This window comes from Varanus komodoensis, unplaced genomic scaffold, assembly GCF_004798865.1.
Source record: "Varanus komodoensis strain SLA01 unplaced genomic scaffold, ASM479886v1 scaffold24, whole genome shotgun sequence".
Lineage (NCBI taxonomy): Eukaryota > Metazoa > Chordata > Lepidosauria > Squamata > Varanidae > Varanus > Varanus komodoensis.
The window spans coordinates 15,924,333-15,946,344 of NW_025335641.1; the positions used below are offsets into that span (position 1 = coordinate 15,924,333).

At 40.1% G+C, this 22,012-nt stretch overlaps 1 protein-coding gene across 3 annotated transcripts in view; it reads right to left on the reverse strand.

The window, feature by feature from the left end:
• WDR47 (WD repeat domain 47) overlaps positions 1-22,012 on the reverse strand; it is a 41,379-nt gene that overhangs the window by 13,044 nt on the left and 6,323 nt on the right. For all 3 annotated transcript variants that reach the window (XM_044432440.1, XM_044432439.1, XM_044432441.1), the window contains exons 2-7: positions 16,635-16,801; positions 15,670-15,753; positions 14,905-14,989; positions 12,314-13,116; positions 4,522-4,648; positions 108-286 (exon numbers count right to left, since the gene is read on the reverse strand). In XM_044432440.1, coding sequence (XP_044288375.1) covers positions 108-286; positions 4,522-4,648; positions 12,314-13,116; positions 14,905-14,989; positions 15,670-15,753; positions 16,635-16,792 — 1,436 coding nt within the window. In that variant the 5' untranslated portion in view covers positions 16,793-16,801. The remainder of the gene's footprint in view (positions 1-107; positions 287-4,521; positions 4,649-12,313; positions 13,117-14,904; positions 14,990-15,669; positions 15,754-16,634; positions 16,802-22,012) is intronic.

A 22,012-nucleotide genomic window follows, 5' to 3' on the forward strand; every position in this document is an offset into this window, starting at 1 on the left:
CAGTCACCATTTACTTCAGATTAAATGCAACTGAAGTTAGAGTAAGGCTACGATTATAGCCTTTAACAAACCAGAGGATCACAGCCACAAATTTATGAAAAGCCAACCTGTTAAGAAACTGTTCAGTAAGGTTTTGTGGTGTATCTGATCCATCCTCTTGGTTTACCCCTCCTTCCAATAACATTTGCTGATAGAGTTGTCGCTGTTGCTCCTTCTGCTCTAAGTGTTGCTGGTATCGTAACCTCTGTCTATAATATTCCTGAAACTGTTCTGTTGAATCACGAAGCTAAACAGCATAGGAGATAATCAATTGTTATAACAACTTTAAACATTACAGGTCTTGTTATACTTTATCTGTCACCCCAAAACCAACTTAATTTTACTTCATGAAGCAAAAAAGAATATATGCTTTTTATTTGTGTAACGTAGGCTTAAATATATGTTTGCATTTGCACATTTTATCTGCACATTGTCAAAAGTACCATTGAAAAACATACACAGACACTAGTAAGCTTACTGAAAGCGTGTCCACAAGTGTAATTTAACAGAAAGGCCTAGAAAAACCACAGCTAAAATTCCAGAAAAGAAACTTTTGTTTCAACAGAAAATCTCCTGTGATTAGACAAAAAAGGAAACCGATGTCTACAGTCAATAACACCACATGTTACATATTCATGTGCCAGCTCAAAATATATGTACTTGTTGACAAAGTAATCACATATATTAAAAATCATTTGGTTGGCTGTAGTAGATCATGTCATGATTTCAGTGGGGAAAAGCATGCAGTTACCAAAACAAAAACAAAAAACACTCCTCACGCACACATCACAGAGCATGCCAAGAGCACACATTTATTTTTTATTCCTTCCCAGATTTATAGTACGACCTTTTATATACTGATTCAGTTATTGCCGAAAAAACAAAAATCAGCAAGGATCTGTGAAAGCTCAACTGGCTGCTAAGTCAAAAGGAGAGCAGGAACTGGCTTCTTCCACAACTTCTAACAGAGTCATCAGTATGTGAGCTGGGAAGATTGGGACATAACGAGATTTTCCTACACCTAATTTGCTGCCTCAGTTTGGAATTTTAAAAGTCTGTGATACTTGGGAGGAGGATACCATTTTAAAACTACTATTTTAGAGGAGAGAAGAAGGCATTCCAAAACTTACTTCCTCCTACATGTTTTCAAATACACTTCTTTGCAGGATCTCATGGAATTATGCATTATTTGTTCATGGCTCCTATTCATTTCAGTGTGGACTGGAGAACTGTCCACATTATTGTCTATCTCCCTGTCTCTATTTTTCTTTTTAATGGTATTTACCAAAATGCAATTCTCTGGCAGCTGTCTCACTCTGACGCCTAGCAACAAACAGCTAGTGGTCACTTTCAGGGAAGGAAAATAAGAAGTAGGGTGATAGGGCTCATCTTCTCCAAACATCAAAACCACCACTGTGGAAACTGTGATTCTCTTCAGTTCTTTCTTAACTTGTACTTTGAAAATGCAGAGGGAAAAACAGATGAACTACAGAAAAAACACAGAGGACCAAAATTGGATAACTGCAGCATGTGGATGCCTATAAAAAGTTAAAAGGACAGCAAGAAGCAATGAAAAAGAAGGAGAAAAAAATCCTGTTTTGCTTGTGTAATTCTGGATGCAACCATCAGACAACAACCAGGGGTTTTTCCCCACTGTGACTGCTTTTTTATGCTTCCTGGTTATTCTTTGTCCCTGTGTTAATTAAAGGCACTACAAGTCAAAATTTCAATTGGAACCAAAAATGTGAGAGAACATATTCAAACCCCTGACATCAATTACTTGTAAAATATTAGGCCTGTATGCTAATGTGTAACTGCAACGTAAGTATATTTTGTGTCTCACAGATCCTTTGTAAATCTCTGTGCTATACAGTTAAAGGACTATCTCTGAAAGAGAAACATATGTAAGCCAAAAAAACACAGGTTGCCTACCTATAAATGCAGTTCTTTAAGTGGCCATCTGAGACCACAAAGAACTTAACTGCTACCTAGAAATGGAAGGTAACTACAGACTGGTAGCCAACATTCTTTTCTTGGCTGAGCTGCTCCAGTTAGTAGTTTCTGATCAACTTCAGGCACTCTTGAATGAAACTGATTTTCAAAATTCATTTAAATCCTGCTGTAGGCCTAGTTTTGGGACAGAAAATTCCTTGGTTGGTCTGTGGAATGACCTTTGACATTAAAGAGATACACACAGGCATAGTTCTCTCTGATCTCAACAGGTTTTGACCCCATCAACCATGGTATCGTTCTGGACTGGCTGTCCTGAGTAAGCGTTGTTTTAGTGGAATATTGTTTTCAGAAGATGGTGCAGTGATGGTAGGTTACTGCTCTGTTCTGCGATAATTATGTCATAGGGTTCCACAGGGATCAGTTTTATGTCCCATAATATTTAACATCTACATGAAATTCCTGGGGGAGATTATTTAGACTTGAGGTATTGTACAGAAGCAGCATTCCTTCTCAATTTTCACCTAATGCAGTTGAGACAGTGGATGCTCTGAATGGGTGCCTGACCAGGAAAATGGACATGCTAAAGCTCAGTCCTGACAGAACAAACAAATGTACTCTTAGGAGATGGCTGGTCTGCCCAGTCCAATGGTATTCACTCTGTTCTGGAAAGAAGTGTACTTCTCCTGGAGGGTCAGGTGCAAAGTCTAGGGGTGCTCCTAGATTCATCACAGGTAGCCTTGGAGATTAGGAAAGCCTCATATCAACTTAGATTGATTTGTCAGCTGCAACCTCATATGACCGGAAATGGCCTGGCAACAGTTTTCAATTCTCTGGTAGCTTCCCACTTGAATTACAGGTAGTTCTTGGGTTATGAACAAGCCATACTTATGAATGCACAGACTGTCATAAACCCTATATGAATATCTCAAGAGAAAAGTCGTGAGTACCTCTAGCAAACTATGCGATGTGTATGGTGACATGCCATCAGTGGCTGCCTAGTTCCCTAGAAATATTCATGGCTTTTTCTAGAGATGGAGATTCACTAGAGATATCAATGCCTTTTTGCTTGAGATAGAGATTCTCTAGAGATATTCACAGCTTTTCCTAAAGATAGTCACAGCTATCTCTAGGGAACTATGGGACACATTTAGTCAGTAGGTGTGTATTTTCCTAGAGATAGTCTCAGAAACCCATTCCCTTAGACCAAATATTTTCACCTTCTCCAATAAACTCTTCAACACCTCCAACAACACACCTGCCCCCTCTTCTGTGTAAGCCTTGTGCTCCATCAGGAACTGGAACTAGAAGTTCAACAAATGCTCAACCAGCTCTGTCTGTGCACACAAGTCACTGAGACTAATTCACCATGGATTGAAGTTTTTGTAATAAGCAGGCACTGAACTATATAGCTCTAGAAGCCCATTATTAGAGAGCTTCAGAAGATAATGATGGACTGGCAAGTCACTTTTAAAGATCCAAGTTATTTTCTATTGAACTATACTAAAATTAAAGACAGACAATGAAGCTCAAACATACATTGAGCAAGGCAAGAGGCAAGTTATAACATTTTTTTCCCAAAACTGTATACCTACACACACACATACAGATATTTTCTCTCTCTCTTCAGTACCTGTAGTTACTTTCTTATTGCTTTATTATTATCATTATTACAATCCTGTATTTTGTTTAAAGTATTTTAGATGTTTTATATGTTTTATATGCACAGAAAGGTAAAATATACAGAGACACTCATGTATTTATATTGGCTTACTCATGTGAATCAACTTACATACAAATTTGACTTAAGGATGTTCTCAGAAACGGAACTCATCTGTAATCTGGGGACTATCTGTAGTGTGATGGATTATACAATAGGCTACCTTTCAAAAAAGTTGCAATGCTTCAGTGAGTCGAAAATAGAGCTCCTAGGCTACTAACTGTGACTGGTTAATATGATTATGTGATATCAGTGTTTCATCAGGATCACTGGTTTTCAATCTGCATCTTGAACTAGTTCAAAGACCTATTATGACCTTTAATGCCTTAAATGGTTTTTGGGCCAGAGTATCTAATGGAACATTCCTCCCATATGCATCTGCTTGGACCATTAGGTCATCTTTGCCCCTGCAAAGATGAAAGGTGGTTTGATAAATGGGTCCTTTCAGTTGTGTTGTCCCATTTATCAAATGCCCTACCAAAGAAGGCTCACCTGGCATCCTCACTGCTATCTTTTTGGTGCCAGATGTTTATTCAGTTTATTGTTTTACTGGTTGTTCTGAATCTGTTTTAAACCCATTTTATTGTGGGAAACAGAGAATACGTTGATATTTTATACAAAGTTATAAATATATTTCTTTCTGAAGCATCAAGATGTGGACGTGTACTGCACAGCAATCACTAAAGAAAAATAAGCTTCAGAATCACCACATTGTACCACAGTTCCAATATAGCAGACATTCTGTTGTATCCATTTATAAAACACAAAAATTCAAAGGCCCTCATTATTTGAAAGCAAAAACAGCCCATTACCTCATTTTTTTCTGGCTTGGCTGATCCTTGTGTCTGTGTTCCATTCACTGGCTCTTTTTCTGGAACTGAGTTCTGGCACATAGTCTCATTACCAGATGAATGCTGAGAATCCACAGGAGTGTCACATCTTTCATGGATATAGGGACCAGAAAAAGTGCTTTACATTTTTAATGTTAAAGAGTCTCTTAATGCATGAATTTAGTATTTTAATGAATTAATTCCATTCTTAGCCACCTTTAAAGAGCACAGACTTGATTTGTACATAATGGTGGCAAATTATTACTTGTTTAACCCACAATTTGCCACAGTGTGTTCCAGGCACATTCCACTTCCATTTGGAATATTCAGCCTCTGATCAGGTTGTGATATCTGAACTGGAACATTAAAGGCTATGGGTTAAGCCATCCACAGTACCTATAATAACATTAATTAACCCTCAGTTTCCTGCCTTTACATGCAAGTAGGTGGAGATCTTCCCAATATGCTTTACAGAATAAAAGCAATACAAAAATAATAAAATTATATAAACAATTGTAAATGTTAGCTCCAATAAAACACAATTTTAGAATACTCATCAGCAGGAAATGTAATTAAACAATCAATACTAAACTATGGAGAAGAGATGAGTTCTTACAATCCTCTTCAAAGCAGCTACAAATGGGGCCAGCTACATACCTTTTAAAAGAGAATTCCATAGGGTAGAACCCACCACTGACAATACTCTGTCTCTTGTACTTACCAATCTTACTACAGCCAAGAAGCAGAGTTGCCAAAGCTGATCTTAAAACATGAGCAAGTTTGTGTGGGTGCAGGCAGGCCTTCTAATTATTTTATGTATAAATAAGCAGGGTTTGTTACATGCCACCCAAACCTCAATACACCCCCACCGAATTTAGGGTAGAAAAGCTTACTATGGCTTTTCATAGCAAATTCTAACAACAATTTAACCCCCTTCAGTCCTAATTTCAGTACTTCCCCTAGTCAGTAGGGAAATGAAACAACATTCCAGAATGAAAGTCTGGAAACATTGTATAAAGGAAGGCAGGAAATGGACTCTGATATCATTCAAGGCAACTTTGGGGATAATTTGTTCCCCTGAAAATCTTAAAAGGTATTGCACTTAGCCACACAGCCCAGGATTAAGACCCACAACAGGGTAAAGAAGACAGTGGCTGAGTTGGCAGGTCATGAGAAACCACAGTGGGCTGGTTGTTCTGGTTGTTCTGTGAAGCCTGACAGAATTCCATAACATTTGTATTTACAAATATTTATCTACAGATATGAATTTAATTTGTACATAGTGAAGAAGGTTGGCCAGGTGACACATATATTTTCTCAGTATGCTGTCCTGGTGGTAACTGTTGATGGGCAACTTTAATACAGTAATAATATCATTTAACCATATTATATGTAGGTATTACTACCACTCTATACCACTCTGGTGTGCCGGCAACTGGAGTATTGTGCTCAGTTTTGGGCGCATCATTACAGAAAGGATATAGCCAGGTTAGAGTCAGTGCAGCGCAGGGCCACAAGGTTGGTGGCCAGTTTGCAGGGGATGGGGTATGAGGTGAGACTGAGGGAACTGGGTCTCTTCAGCCTGGAGAAGAGGAGACTCAGAGGGGATCTGTTGGCGACATGCAGGTATGTGAGGGGATGTCACACGGAGATAGAAACATAGAAACAGAGCAAGTCAGAAGGGGCCTCCCGGGCCATCTAGTTTGACCCCTGGCTCCAGCTGGCTCTGCTCACGACATGCCCGCCATGTGCATGTCCAGCCTATCTTTGAACAACCTCACCGATGGGGCCTCAACGACCTCTCGCGGAAGCCCATTCCACACCCTCGGGGTCCTGACTGTCAGGAGGTGCCTCCTGGCATCCAAATGGAACCTTGGCTCCCTGAGCTTTGCTCCATTGGAGCATGTCCTGCTTTCCTCTGCAGGGGAGAACAGGTATCTACCCATCTCCCACTAATGGTTACCCTCTGCTTTCGGTCAGTCAACCATGCCCTAATCCACTGGACAGTGCTTTGGTGTATCCCCAAACTCCTCAGTTTCTCCACCAGGATATCATGGGGCACTTTGTCAAAGGCCTTGCTGAAATCCAGGCAAACCACATCCACTGCATCCCCTCCATCTAGCCATCTCGAAATCTTGTCATAGAATTCCACAAGGTTTGTCTGGTAGGACCTGTTTTTGTGGAAGCCGTGTTGTGTGGCTGCCAGCCTCCCTTCCCTATCTAGCATCGCTAGATCTCTCTCTATTATGAGCCTTTCCATTGTTTTTCCTACAATGGACATAAGGCTAACAGGTCTGTAATTCCCCATGTCCCTTCTACTACCCTTTTTGAAAATTGGGACCACTGATGCCACCCTCCAGTCCTCTGGAACTTCACCCGTTCTCCACGAGGCCTCAAAAATGGAGGCCAGCGGGCATGAGAGAACCCCTGCCAACTCTCTAAGTACTCTCGGGTGTAACCTGTCAGGGCCTGGCACCTTTGTAATGTCCAGTGCCCTGAGGAGCCCCTCGACTTCTAGAGGGGATTACTCTAATCTGTGCCCCTAAGTCCCTGGCCTCATCTAATCTCCTATGCAGATATCCCCCGTCCTGCTTTGGGGAGAACAGAGAGGCCAAATAGTCATTTAGCATCTGTGCCTGTTCCCTCATATCAGTCACTGGATCTCCTTCCCCCTTATTTAGTGGTCCCACCACTTGTCCCCCCTTCCTCTTCCTATTTACATGCTGAAAGAAGCCCTTTTTGTTGCTCTTGATATTCTTGGCAAGTCTCAGCTCGTAATCAGCCTTAGGCTTGCGAAGAATCCTTCTGCAACAGGCCTCCTCCTCCCGGTATACCCTTTTGTCTATTTGCCCCAGTACCCATTTCCTGCAGAGATTCCTCTTTCGTCTAATCCCTCTAACCACCTCCTTTCGCATCCATGGCGGCACTCTCCTCCACCTCCCCACCTTATGAACTAGAGGTATCGTTAAGGCTTGCGCCTCCAAAGCCTCCCTTTTTAGTGCCATCCACCCCCACTCAACTCGCTTGCCTTCCAGTAACCTACCCCAGGAGACTTTCCCCAGTCAGGCCTTCAGTTGGCCAAAGTTGGCCCTCTTGAAGTCCCAGCTTCTAGTGCTTGACCTACTGCACGTCCCCAGTCCCCTGATCTCAAAGCAAAGGATGGAGTGATCACTCGCATCCAGAGCTCCCCTTATCTGTACTTCATCTATCAGCTCCTCTCTATTGGTCAAGACCAAGTCAAGGATGTTTCCCCCCCTTGTCACCTCTCAGACCCTCTGTGTGAAAAACCCTCCCTCTATAGCCTCTAGGAAGCAACATGACCTGGCTGTCACCGCCGAGTGAGTCTCCCAACTAATATCCGGGAGATTGAAATCTCCCATAATTACTGTGTCTCTCCCCCGAGATATCCTTAGAATCTGGCCTGTCAGGACATCATCCAGGGTCTGAGGTTGACCTGGAGGGCGATAACATACCCCCACTGTCAGGTCCCTTTCCCTGTCAAAACCCCTAAGTTTCACCCAGACTGTCTCTGCCGAATCCCCATCTGTGCTGCCTTCTATCTCACTGCATCCTATCCCTTCCCTGACGTATAAAGCCACGCCCCACCCCTCTTTCCCTTCCTGTCCTTTCTAAAAAGGTGATACCCCTTTATGTTCACATTCCAATCCTGCCTTTCATTCCACCAAGTTTCTGTGATTCCCACCAGATCATACCGTCCTATTCCCAGGAGAGCTTCAAGCTCTTCCTGCTTATTACCCATGCTCCTAGCATTGGTGTACATGCACCTCAACCCCTTCCCACCACTTCCTTTCCTTGGAGTTCCCTGCCTCCTCCTTCCTCCCATTTTCCCTGATACCTGGCCCCTCTCTGTAGGAGTCCTGTCAGTCCCTGCAGTACCTCTAAAACCCTGCTCCCAGAGCCCTAATCCTCTTCCCACACTTGTCCAGTGCAGAGGGGGCCTGAACCCCCCCCCCCCACTCCGGCTCAGTTTAAACTCTTCCGGACGAAGCTCACTAGAGCATCTCCAAAGGACCTTTTCCTCATCCTTGTGAGGTGCAACCCATCCCTTGCCAGAAGTCCATTGGCAAGAAACCGGGTGCCATGGTCGAGTAACCCGAAGCATTCCTTCTGGCACCATACCCTAAGCCAGTTGTTTACCTCGGGATACCCTCTTGTCCCTTCCTGGCCCAAATCCCCGGACCGGTAAGATCGACGAGAAGGCCACTTGGGCCTTTAGCTCCCAGAGTTTCTTTCCCAAGGTCTCGAAGTCCCTGATGATCCTGACCACACCCTGCCTGTCCACGTCGTTTGTGCCCACATGGATCACCAGGAAAGGCTGGTGACCTCCGGAGCAAACAAGACGCTCCACTCTGTCCTTCATATGCCAGATGCGTGCACCCGGCAGGCAGCAAACCTCCCTTGTCTCCAGGTTGGGGCGCCACACCGCCGCCTCAGTGCCCCTCAGCAGGGAGTCCCCAACAAAGATCACCCGCCGTTGTGTCTTCCCGGTGGTGGTGGGCGGCCGTGCCCTGGCCCAATTGTAGGAATATTTTTTTCTCCAATATTTTTCCAATTGTAGGAAATTGTAGGAAAAACCAGACAAGCAACAATTTAATTTAAATACCATATCACTTTTTGAATTGTTTCCTTAACATAACAAAAATTATGAATGGAGCTAATGGTATATCATAACCCATCGTTTCTTTATTTCTTTTACAATTGCTATTCAGTAACTTTTCAATTTTGTACAAATCTAGAAAATGATAGATATCTGCCCTCTCCAAACCATACTATATACACCTATTATCTTGATAGAATATATTCTAAGCAATCCCTAGAGAATCATCTAGAAATCATTTAATACACATTTTTTAAAAAATTCATCCCATTTCTCATTTATGGTATATAAATCCCAATCCATATTTTCAATAGTATCTCCTAGAAAGGTTCTTGGCATAGGCCGATCTTCTCATTGTTCCAAGCAGATCAGGACAAAGGAATTCTAACTAAAAGTCTTTATATGTTAAAGCTGACTTGCTAGGTTGGCTTCATGAGTATTACAGATACATTGTGTCACTAACATATGACACAAGCAACAAACTAGCCATTAGGAAAATACAGAGTTTAATTATACAAATTTGATCCTGAACTAAGTATTTCTTCTCCTTTTTAAAACAGAAGGAGCTGACTGCATCTTCAAAGTGAATCATACTGCTTAGGCACCAATTGACTGGAATGTTAGATGCTTCTTGATGGGTCTGTCCTCTTAACCTGATGCCATATGATTGGAGTAATAATATTAAGTCTGCTTCCAGCCTTCTTAGCATGTATGCTAGAATTTTCCACAAAACCTGAAACTGTCTAGTTTTCAACTACTGTCAGGGTTGCTCTAAGTCTCTTACCCTTGACATTTCTGCTGTGAATTCCAACCCTGACTCCTTCTCCACTTCTGAACCAGAATCAAATTCTACAATGTTTGAAGGCTATAGTATAGAAGGAGTAGGACCAATTCCTGTAGTCTTCTTACCATTTAATCTCAGATGGTTTCATTTCATTTTAGCAACAGTTTTAGGCAACCTATTCAATCATGTCCTGGACTTGTTAGAACATATCAAAATTTCAAACTCAGAGCAGTTTCTTGAAGAATCTTATCCATACAATAATTTGTTATGAATATGTCTTATTGGGAGATACTAGAGAAAAGGGAAATTCAACAAATGCATTTGTTGCTTAACAGTATGGTACATTTTCATTACCTCATCTCTCAATAATTCCTTATTTTAGCCTTGCTGTTAAATCTAATTAATAGCCCTTTGAGAAGTTCAAATCAAAATCCCAAAGGTGCAAGGATTTTTCCTGGGTTTGTCTTAATGTGCAATTTGAACCCGGCATCTGACCCTAACAACCCAAGATCCTGAGTGTTTATTCTGAACTGTGCCCCACTGACCTCCATGTGTTTACTGCCAAGTAAGTAAACCAAGGTCTGCCAAGCCTCAGACCTACTGCAGGTCCATTTATTTTCAAGACTGTTTCGGGCAGATACAAGATGATGCAGAAGTGCTGAACAACTTTCCCCTTTTAACTCTTTTTACTTCTTGCATTCCTTAGAATCTCTAGTTTTCACTTTCAACCTACCCCATGCTTAATTCTTGATTCATTTGCCTTGCTTTCCTAGTGAACAATTTACTGCTTTAATTCCCATCCTCGACTCAGCCACAGTATTTGGTGCTTTCATGCAGTTGAACACCTCAAGGAAATCAATCTATGAAAGACTTGATTGGGTTGAAGCTCCTATTACCAATCTGAATCCTTCCTGCCCTTTATTATCAATCAATGTCTCATCTATCCAACACTCATTTTAGTTTCCCCTCCTCCAAATCTTCTCTTGAATCCAGCTTTCCTTCACTGTATTTCAATAAAACTCTACTCAGCAAAGTTGCTGTTTCCCTCACTTCCTGATAACCCTTTCATTGACAAATTCACCTTCCTTGACTGTTTTGCTTCCTTTGATCATAATCTTATCAATTCGTTTTTTGCTATAGGACACTGTACACCTGGCCTTGGTGGGTTATCTTCCTACCTGGCTAAGCGTTCACTCAATCTTTCCACAGGTGGGGATCCTTTCTCTGCTTTCCCTTTGTCTGATTGCTTCACTTCACTTATCTATTCTTGGTTCCTCTCATCTCTCACTTCCTGCTGTAACCCAAGTGGCTTCATCAAATCCCAAGGGTGTCAATACTATGAATAAATGAATGACACTGAGGTCTCCCCCCCCCCACACACACACACACAAGCACGCACGCACACTGCTTCTTCCATATTGCATCTTCAAATGCAATATATTTAATTCTGAATGTCTCATCTTTCAAAGCCTTTCTCTAGCCTTCTTCAATTTACACACTTCCCATATTATTTGGCAACACCACTGTCTTTCCTGCTTTTTAAAACTTTTTAAACCCTTACAAAAATTTGCTCCAGCACAAATTATATCGCTTCTCCATGTTCAACATAGCAAAATGTGACTCTGCCTGCTTAGTGAAAACTTTGCTTCATATTTTGATCAGGTCTTATTTTATAATGTTCTCTCTAGCTTCTGTCCTCACACTGTAGCTCATTCACATTTAAGAACTCACCAAATTACTTATCCCTCTCATCATCCATATACCATGTAACATTCCATGCCCTTTTCCCTATCTATCTTCAGTGCTGTTTCTGGTGCTTTTGCATGTTGGCATTTTAATACCTAAACTGGATTTATTTTAATGGCTTAAGTGATCTTTAAATATATTTTATAAATTACTATTGCGGTAACATGTACCTGACATAGTGGTTTACATATGACTAATAAAATGTACATTGACAGAGATACTATGTTTTGATGTACTGCTGACATTATGTGCACTGCAAGGTATGCTAAATTATCTAGCATATAAATTAAAGTTTAATCTTATCTTGATCTTCACCCTCACTGAAAGTAGCCCTAAGACTTCCTGCTACCTTCACCTCCATTATTTCTCCTCCTGTTGTCTCTATCGTGTAAATTGTGATGGTGCTCTAGGCAGGGAGTCTGTCTTTATCTGTTACACTGCAAAGCTTCCATGCATATTGCTGGTGCTATAAAAAGAATAAATAATTGATCATTATACACACCATTTCCTGTTACCATTACTCAGATATGAGCATATAAGAAAGTGGAGATCGCAACATATTATATTGCAAAGCAAGACAGTTTCAAGAACTTGTTTCCTCACAAGTGTGGTTAAGGGCAACTTACCGCTCAGGTGACTCTTCATAAATGCTGTGACAATCTGTATTCTCCAGCATTAGACTTCGAGTCAGATTCTGTACTCCTGGATAATGGAAGTTAGCAAAAGAGTGTGACATAGGAGATGTTTTCGTCCCAAGATCTGTGATGCGCTTTTCATGATTTGTTAACCCACAGGAAAGTCCATCCAAGGCAGGATTTAAGGAACGGGTCATATAAGCATCAGCAGATTGAGGCCTCCTCATGGGTGATGAAGGATAAGGAGAAAGTTTGCTGATGAGAGGTGTCAAGAGATCAGCATAAGCGGCTTTTGTAGGTTTTAGGAGTTTATCAACATGAATATTAAGCATCTTTTGTTCAAAAGCACAAGAAAAAACAGTAGAGGGCAGATTCTGAAGCCATGACAACAAACTCAGATCCAAGTCATCACAACCGTTACCACATAAAAGGTCAATGCCAAGCAAGACTTCACTCTCTGTAATTTCTTCTCCGGTTGCTTTACTCTGACAGAACTCTACACAACATTCATACAATAGCCCCTTCATCACAAGCTGAAATAAACGATTGTTGCTTGCTTTAAAGCCAGCCTCACTAAGTTTTCTATCAGCAGGAATGAACTCTGCCACCATGACACATGCCTCTTCAAAACAATGGACTCGTGCAGTACTGGGGTTCCAGTCTTTGAATTCTGCATGATTGGTCAGACGAGGCAATGTGAGAAGTAAACACAGTTTGCTGTAGTCATCTTTAGAAGGACAATATTCTTCTAGAGCATGTAGGCACTGCACAGCTTCTTGCATTGTGAATTCCATCTAGGGAAGAATAGAGCATCCTTGTTTATTTAAGCCTAAATCTGCTTTATTTTATCTCTATACATCTGCATAAAAATACAACTTTCCTGTGATCTTCATTTATTCTATTAAACTTTTCATTTTTAAGAATTTAGCCTGCCTCTTCCTATAGGAACACAACTGAAATTCAATAAAATGTAACTCAACATAAACTTTTCCTGTGAGTTTTAGGGTTGACCCAGGTCTTCCTAGGTCAAGTTTAAAACAAAATTTATAAAGACGTAAGTATCATTATTAAGGTTTGATACACATGGTCCTTTTTTCTAACGTGGATTAAAAATATAGATACCCTTCCTCTTATACACAAAATATATGTGTATTAGTTCAATCCCCCATAGCAAAGGGGCTATCATTCTCCCTGCAGCCACAAGTTCAGTTAATATTGTCTTCTGATATCCTCTTATTCTTTGAGCTGCACAAGGGAATTGCAGTGAAGCCTTACTATCATCCCCCCGGATGATGCCACTGCCTGTTTATTTTATTTATATCCTACATGCAAATGCTTTCAGGGTGGCTCACAGTTAAAAATAGAGACAATATACTGAAACATAGAATATTTAATGCACAAACACACACAGATCAAAGCCAGAATTTTGTCTTTAAAAGGCTGGATAACTAACAGGTTCTTGACCTGGTAACAAAAAGTCGTAAGGTTTGGTGTCAGGTGAGAAACATTCCAAGCTATATCAAAGAGGCAAAAACTCACTGGAGAAAACAATATTATTACAGAAAGTTGAAAGTGGAACGAGGAGGAGGAGGAAGCAAAGATCAAGAAATCCTCTTGAGATGAATTTATCCCATAAAGGGACCACAACCTTGAGTTTTACAACAGCTGAGCAGTGTTGTTAAAGACAGAACATTTTGGAGGGCGTTCATTCATAAGCTTGACATAAGTTGGAAATGATTTGATAGCACATAGGAACAACATCAAAGATCATCACTAGCCTCATTTGATTTAGGCAGAGCAACCTAAACAATGGCTTCCAAGGAAGATTAATACTGGAAGACTGCAGGGAGGAACAATGCCACATAATGCATCCCTACTTCAACTTGCATTCATAGCAAATGCATCCAACATGGCTGCTTAATTTTACAGCACACAGCACAGTCTCCCCTGTGATACAACAGTGGCTTGGACATCAATCTATTGTTGTTGTTCTGGCCATCAAGTTGTCTCCTATTCATGGTGACCCTATGAAAGAATGCCTTCCAAAATGTCCTGTTCTTTTGTCAAGACCTCCATACTGTATATTTAACTTTACTTCATAAAGCAAAAAAGGCAAGACCATGAACATAGGGTTGGGACTAACCCTTTTGGAACCAATCTCTTTAACATCCATGGACTTCCTTTCATAGTCGTCCCAGTCCTACAAAGTGAGTTGAACTAAGATGAACTCCATGAGTACTCTCAGATCACCAGTTGTACAACCAGCAACCTTCCATGTCAGGTGCAGCTGCTGAAAGAGCAGCTACAAGACACAGAGGAGATGCACAAGATGTTCCCACTGACACTAGTGACCAACCTTTCTTTGTGCATGGTGCAGTTGGCACCAGCTGCACCAGGTACAGAACAGGGGTACTGCTTGCTCAGCACATGGGGTTCAATTCCTGGCAAGTGCCCCATGAACACTGGGCATTTTCACCAGGAACTCAGACTCCGGGCCACTTGAAAACAGAGCTATCCTCTTTCAAAAATCAGAAAGCACTTGATTTGTATCAGTCTGGCTAAGCGGTTTAGCACAGACTTACGTGCTGAGGCTCATCTTCTGCTGACATTGCATTGTTCACACATAAGGCTTCTAAGAACTTCTGCTTCAGTATGATATACCGAAACCTGCACACCAGAAAATAAAGACAAAACAAAATACAAATGAGATAGAAACAATAACATACATTAGCTGGAACATTAGTAGAAGATGAGAGCAGCTAAGACAGGTTTCTCCTCCTGGAATGTTGAACATCACCTTGACCACTTGTAGATTCCTTGAAATTCAGGACAATGACAGCATAACACAAATACTGCTCTATTGTTTCTATTTAGGCAATAAAATCTCAGCGCTAGTTGTATGAATAGGTACGAGTTTGAGGGAAAGCAGCTAGTATAGTTGGATACACCGTAGCAGTTCAATGTTAGTTGAAAACAGTATATAGGCTATGAGTACTTTGAACTGTGGGTTTGCATAAATGGGATAAAGTGCATTGAAACTGTATGGAGTATTTTATTATGCTGACACATATTATAATTTGGTTTGGGATAACCAAGTGTCCAAAGAGAGCCTGTGTAAGTTTTGTTCTGGTGTAGTACTATGTGAGGAATCCAAATGGATGCATCAAGTTCACACTGTAACTGACTGTGCAAAGCTCGTTTTGTAGCCCAAAATTTTGATTACGGTTTTCAGGATTCCAAGTTTTGGAGTTTATCGCTAACACTCTAGTAGAAATGGGATAATGAGGAACATGACCATATTTATTCTTATATTACTATGCAATTAGGTTGAAAAATTACTAATATACCTTTTCTTGTCAAATTTGTCCATACATTCCAAAGGTTGGATGAACTGAAGAACCTCATCCCACTGACCATCAAGGATCAACTGTCTTTAAAAGAATGAGGAAAAATTTATTTATGTTATTTGAATAAACTTATCAATACATGCCCACAGCTGCACCAGCCACAAATTCAACTTCATAAAGAAAGTAAATAATAAAATGTTCTTGTCATTTCAATAAATAAAAGTAAAACATGCCTTTGTAGCACAACACACTGTTGTGAAAACAAATAGTAAATATTCAGTTTGAGAAGCAGCAAAGACCTTCCATAGCATACCTTTAACTTTTAATTTTCCCCAAGGAATTCTGTTTCATTAAAACATTATAAGATAGACACATTTTTAGGGCCAAAAAGTGTTCAAAAATGCAACTCTAATTGCACTTGAGAAAAATGAACTAAAAATGGTGGCAAATGATATGTGGTAGTAATTAGTGTAGTGAGGGGGAAAAAGATGGATTCTGGGATACTGGAAGGACATTGGGATACCCCCAGGAAGGATGGCAAGAACAAGTAACAGTGAGTCCAAACTTCTCTTTGGCACACTTTGGGTTGTTCAGCACAACTTAGAGCGATGTGACTCTGCCCAGTGGTACTTCCAAGTAAATATGCAGAGTATCAGGCAGTAAAGCTATATATGCCACTATCTATTACAATGCATTTGATATTATTTTGTGCCTAAACACTACCATCTCATAGTTCAATGGCTGAAATTTTTAACCGTCTATATAACAATATCTCATGCATCTTTCAATATGAAAGATCCCTCTCAGAACACTGTGAAGAACTGTTTCCATCTACAGCAACGCACAGTCCAGGAACAGTCCAGATATGGTTGAACTGGTGATAAAGCAGAACAGTTAAAATTCCACTCCTGTCAAAAATGTTTCAACTTATTTTACACTATTTTTAATCTAATGTTTAATTTTACCTTAAGAAAAGCATATCATCTGAGAATAGGCCATTAATGACTCCACTTTCTTTTTCCAGAGCCAGCATACTGATATGAAGTTTTCTTGAATTCAAGAAATCCAATATTAATTTAACTATTTCTGCTTCTTTTACATTCACTGTCTCTTCTGCCGTCATTGTGGTAGGCTGGAAAGGAAAGGAAGTTATATTTCAAATTATGCCCAATTTACATCATGTCAGCAGGTGTGTGTGTGTTTTAACGTAAACCTGCTGTAATTTATTGTCAGGCTTAAACACTAAAATTAATGCAAGCCAATATAACATCACTGACAATTAAGCCCAATTGTGCAACTATATGCACAGGTAGCTCTCTACCTTCATAAAGAGTTCTACTAACATTGTATGGCATTGGATGTTTATGCTTACATTTTTTCTAGCAAATTCAACATTTCAAGACATAACAAGTAACGTATATATACTGCCAAGGATTACCACTTGATAAATGATGGTCTGCATCTACCAGTTGTAAATCTGTATTTGAAACTTAGCCATGTGTGTTCTAAAATAAGCTTTCAAACTTTTTATTTGAAATTAGGGGGAGCCGGTATGGTATAGTAGTTAAGAGTGAGGGGATGGTGATCTGGGTTCTAGTCTTTGCTTGGCCATGACTTGGCCCAACTGACTTTGGGCCAGTCACAGACTGTTAGCCCCACCAATTCACAGGGTTGTTACTGTGGGAATAATACTGATAAAGGAAGAGGAGAATGATGTAAGTCACTTTGAGTTTTTTATAAGAAAAAAACCCAGAATATAAATCTAATAAATAAATAAATATTGTTTGAATAAATGTATATAATTCCTCTGTCCGGCAGCTGATATAGCACCAACCTTACATATGTGAAAATCCAAACTGGTTTCTCTCTGCTTTCCTTCCCTTCATAGCAAATTCACATAAAAATGGTGATATGCAGCTGGGCTTCCCCCATGTACAGACAGACACGTGCATTTGTCGCTTGTTATGATGTTATGTTCAATGTTTGTTATGATCTACACACAATTGCCTACATGCCAATGATTACACTAAAGGAAAAGAATCTTGCATGAAGCAGTTCATTAAAAAAAGGAATATTATTATTTTGTATTCCATCTGTAGAGGTAGTCTACCATAAGGTGGTGTCACCCTATGGAATAAATGTCTGTAAATGATAGCAAGAGCTAATGCTTGGGCTATTCCAGGCATGGAGATTCTATCCTCGGCACTCACACAGCTATTCCACTTCAGAGCCCTTCTGCTGCTTCTCTTATGATCGTGAGGTTCTCTCATTTAAAACACCATGCCTAGCATGGTAAAGGTATTGTTAATAAGTACTTTGCAACACAAGTAATATATCTTTGGTATCATAAATCATACTACTTTATGTTTGAAATAATCCCATTAAATCTTAAAGCTGAATGCTAAACAATATTCCTAAGATTCCCTTCTGGGGAATAAAATTTTCCCATAGACTTCAGATGCAGTGGTTCAAGTCTATGAGATAATAGCTAGCTTCACCATTTGGATATTTTGGCAGTAACATTTGACTTAGCTCAGCACTTTTCAAACTCATGGAAATGAGCAATGAGTAACATATTTTAATAAAGGAGTAAAGAAAATACTCAATACAGTTGTTATAAACATTTTCACTGCAAGTGAATTAAAAGCATGAAAAAGTAGCATGTAACAGGGATAACAAAGCAGGACTATTAGGGTCATCTCTTCCTGCTTCCATATGAGCTGTTACCTGGAATTTAAATAATTTGTTCATTCAGTTATTCCAGGGAGCCCTGATAACATTACTGCCAAGCCATTTCATTCCAGTGCTAGCCGTGTTGTACTCCCATCCTTGATTTGGGGCATCTTTGAAGGCTGGAACAGGAGCATCTTATCCACTACAGACTTCGTGAACAACCTGAAGTAAAACTAAGGTGTTATACTTTGCTTCAATGACCAAAGAATTTGAGTAAGTTAACAGCAGAAGTATTACTGTGCCTGAGGAGAGATGCACTGTAAATGTAGTGTGTTGGTGGAATAGCAGTTACTGTTTCCCTTGAAAAGTGAAAGGAAGCCACATTCTTCTTAAGAGTGGATCAAAACTGGAGAATTGCTAAGCATTCTAAAAAAGCCCATCTATCCTGACAGTGTGATGAAATGTTCACCACACCAAAACTGATTGGATGGAAGGTTATGGCTGGAGCAAATATAAAGAGCTGTCAAGAGCAAGCTTGAGAGTGTTAGCCTGCAAAGTTCATCATGAATTGTCTTTAGGAGAGGTTGGGAGCCCAGAGAAGACACAAGCCAGAAAAGCCAACAGACACAAGATCAGTAAGCCATTCTGGGAACTGGGAGCAGAAGCTGAAGGAGGTCAGTAAGTGAGGTGAAGAAAACTTCTAGTGGGGGCTTTCAAAAGGAGTTGAGGCCTCAGTCACAGTGAGTGACAGACAATATTCTGAAAACAGGGCAGTGGCTGGACCAAACTGAAGTCTCTGGAGGAGAAACTTAAAACGATTTCAGTCTTAAGTCAAACCTCATCAGAGAGAAGACTGCTTATCAAGCCCTCACTGCTGCACTTGCAACTTAACTGGTATGGAGCTTGATAAGGGAATTAGCTTAAGTTTGGTCAGGGTAAGGAACTGGACTTCTAACACCTGATTTGCTGTAACAGTATATAAGCCGTATTTTAAAGTAGTTATACCTGTTCTTAGAGTAACAACAATCATAGCCTTCCTTGTTTTATTCCTTTTTAATAAAATATTATTTATCCTTGTTTACTGAATGTGTAACTTTGATCTGTTTGCCTCATGTCTAGTGGCCAGTTGCCTTAAGAAAAAGGCTACACATTAAAAAAGGGGTGTAGACTTACAGTGGCAGAAGAACTGAAGGGAGGCATTGCCCAGTGGTGGTCCTTCACAACTGGTGGCTATAACAATGGGATTTTCCCAGTGACAAACCTTGGTTGTCCACAATTTCCTTTCCAAAGGGAAAAATGTTCTTTGAGGCACCTGGCAATATGCCTGGAAAAAAAAAACAGCACTGCACTTCCTGGCTATGCTGCCATTTCATGTCTTATTATGCAGTTCCTTCCCACAAAGCCTCAGGTTTGCTTTCTTTTACATCTTATTCCTCTAAGGCACAATTCTAACAAATAAAATTAATTATTCTTTAAATTAGCAAATTATAACACTGCTTGAATGCAGAGAGAACACAAATATTTAAAAGGCAAATTTACTGGGAGGAACAGGAAATGAACTATTTATAGGGCTGGTCTAAGAATGGTGATGATCCAGAGAAAAATGAAATACTAATTAAAGTGTTGTATTCAAAAATACTGGGTGCAGCAGAAGCTGGTTTTAACTACACTAAATGGGGAGGCCTTTGCTAACTGAAAGCTGCAGTCCTAAAAGTACTTTCTGGAATAGAATGAGAGTTACTTCTGAACAAAAATTTCTCTTTGCTAAGCGTAGCAGGCATTGCAAGATTTCTATGGGAAAGATAACTTTGTAATAAGTGCCAAATAGGATCACAGTTTTAATCCTGCTTCCTTAGCAGTGCTACAAGGACCATGAAGTAAAATGGAGGCAACACACAACAACACACACAAACTTGATAATAAACAAACATTTATTGAAACATCCTCAGGGCTGCATTTCAGTGGTAGAGCACATGCTTTGCATGCAGACAGTTCCAAGTTTAATTACAGCATCTCTAGGTAGGGCTCGAAATACTCTTCCTAAAACCAGAACAAGCTGGTGCCAGTTGGTGCCCACAGTATGAATCAATGTACTGGTCTGAGTCAGTATAAGACAGCTTGCAATGGTTCTAAGATCATTTCAGTATTCCAAAACTATTATTCTGATTCAGTATATTGCCTATGGAAAAATATTCTCTGCTTTCCCTTTCCTCTCCTCATTTGCTCAAGCTCCGACTCAAGAAAAAATGTTAAAGGTTCAGGAGGAAATCCAGGATTGTATCACTTGCTTTTTGTTTGGTTTTGGCAGGGATAGACAAAAGCAGGGTCCAAAGCACTGGGCGAGAAGGCACTTTTCCCCATACCATTTTCCTGAAATAAATTCCGCCTGCTTCTCAAAGATGCTATTTATCCCAAAGGGAAAGAGTACAGGTGCTTAGTCAACCTTTGTTCTGCACTTGATTTACTGTAGCTCTGTGTATTTGTAAGATCAGGATTAATTTATTTTGAAAATAGAGATTAGGATGTGGTGTTAGTACAGCCAGTTATATCTTAGTAATGAAGTTTTATTCCCTTGTTTCTCTTGCATTTTATGTTTCACTTCACTTTCACTTGCCTACTATGGCTTTTCTCACATAAATATTTTGCTTTTAATAGGACTAGCTCAAATTTGCAGTCACTTTTTAAAAAAGAATACTTACATATTACAGTGGATCCAATAACAGACATCCCCATAAAACTCTCCTATGCTCTTGGCTGACAAATACAAAGAAGAAAAGAGGGGCAGCTGGCTCTCAGAAAAGTGTTAGTAACCCCCCCCCCACAAGAACTATATGTCTGTGTATGACAGAGGGGAACCCACAAAGACCCCAGACAAATGAGATGTCTTTCTCTGTTGAAGGCAGCTGCTCACATTTCATCATAATTGTTTCAGCTCCCATTAAGCAGTTGGAACAGACATTTGATCCTTGGAGATACTCTCTGTACAGAATGGGAATCTCAGAGGAGCAAACCAATTGACAATCCTTAGCACAAAGTATCTATAATCTTTGAGCATACCCTCTTCAGTCTCTTTCCTCCAACTACCCCACTAGATCTCAAGTTTTCTTTGGATTTAAAAAAATGATACTGGGTAGGAATAACACATCAGATGAGGAAGTACAAGGAAAGATAATCAGAGTTGCAGATGATACAAAACTGGGTGGAATAGTGAACACCCTAGAAGACGGAACGAAGATCCAGGGAGATCTTGATAAACTTGAATGCTGGCATGAAAGCAACAGAATGAGATTCAATAGGGACAAATGCCAAGTCCTCCACCTAGGGTAAAAAATCCAAATGCATAGATACAAGATGGGGAATACGTGGCTCAACAGAACTGAAATGGAAAAAAAAACTTGGAGTTATTGTGGACAACAGGCTAAATATGAGCCAGCTATTAAAACAACAGCTATTACAGTGGTGCCAACAGAAACTTTTCTGCAAATCTGATGTCTACAAGTCAACCAGAAACAAGGAGAGGACACCTATAACTTCTCTAACTTGTGCAGAAAAGAAAATTTTGACTTGTCTTGTCCATACACAGCAAGCTCCACCTGTTGGAATTGCCTTTTCTATATAAATTGTCTTTGTTTCAGATGAGAAACAAGGAATAACCCAAAGATGGAGCACT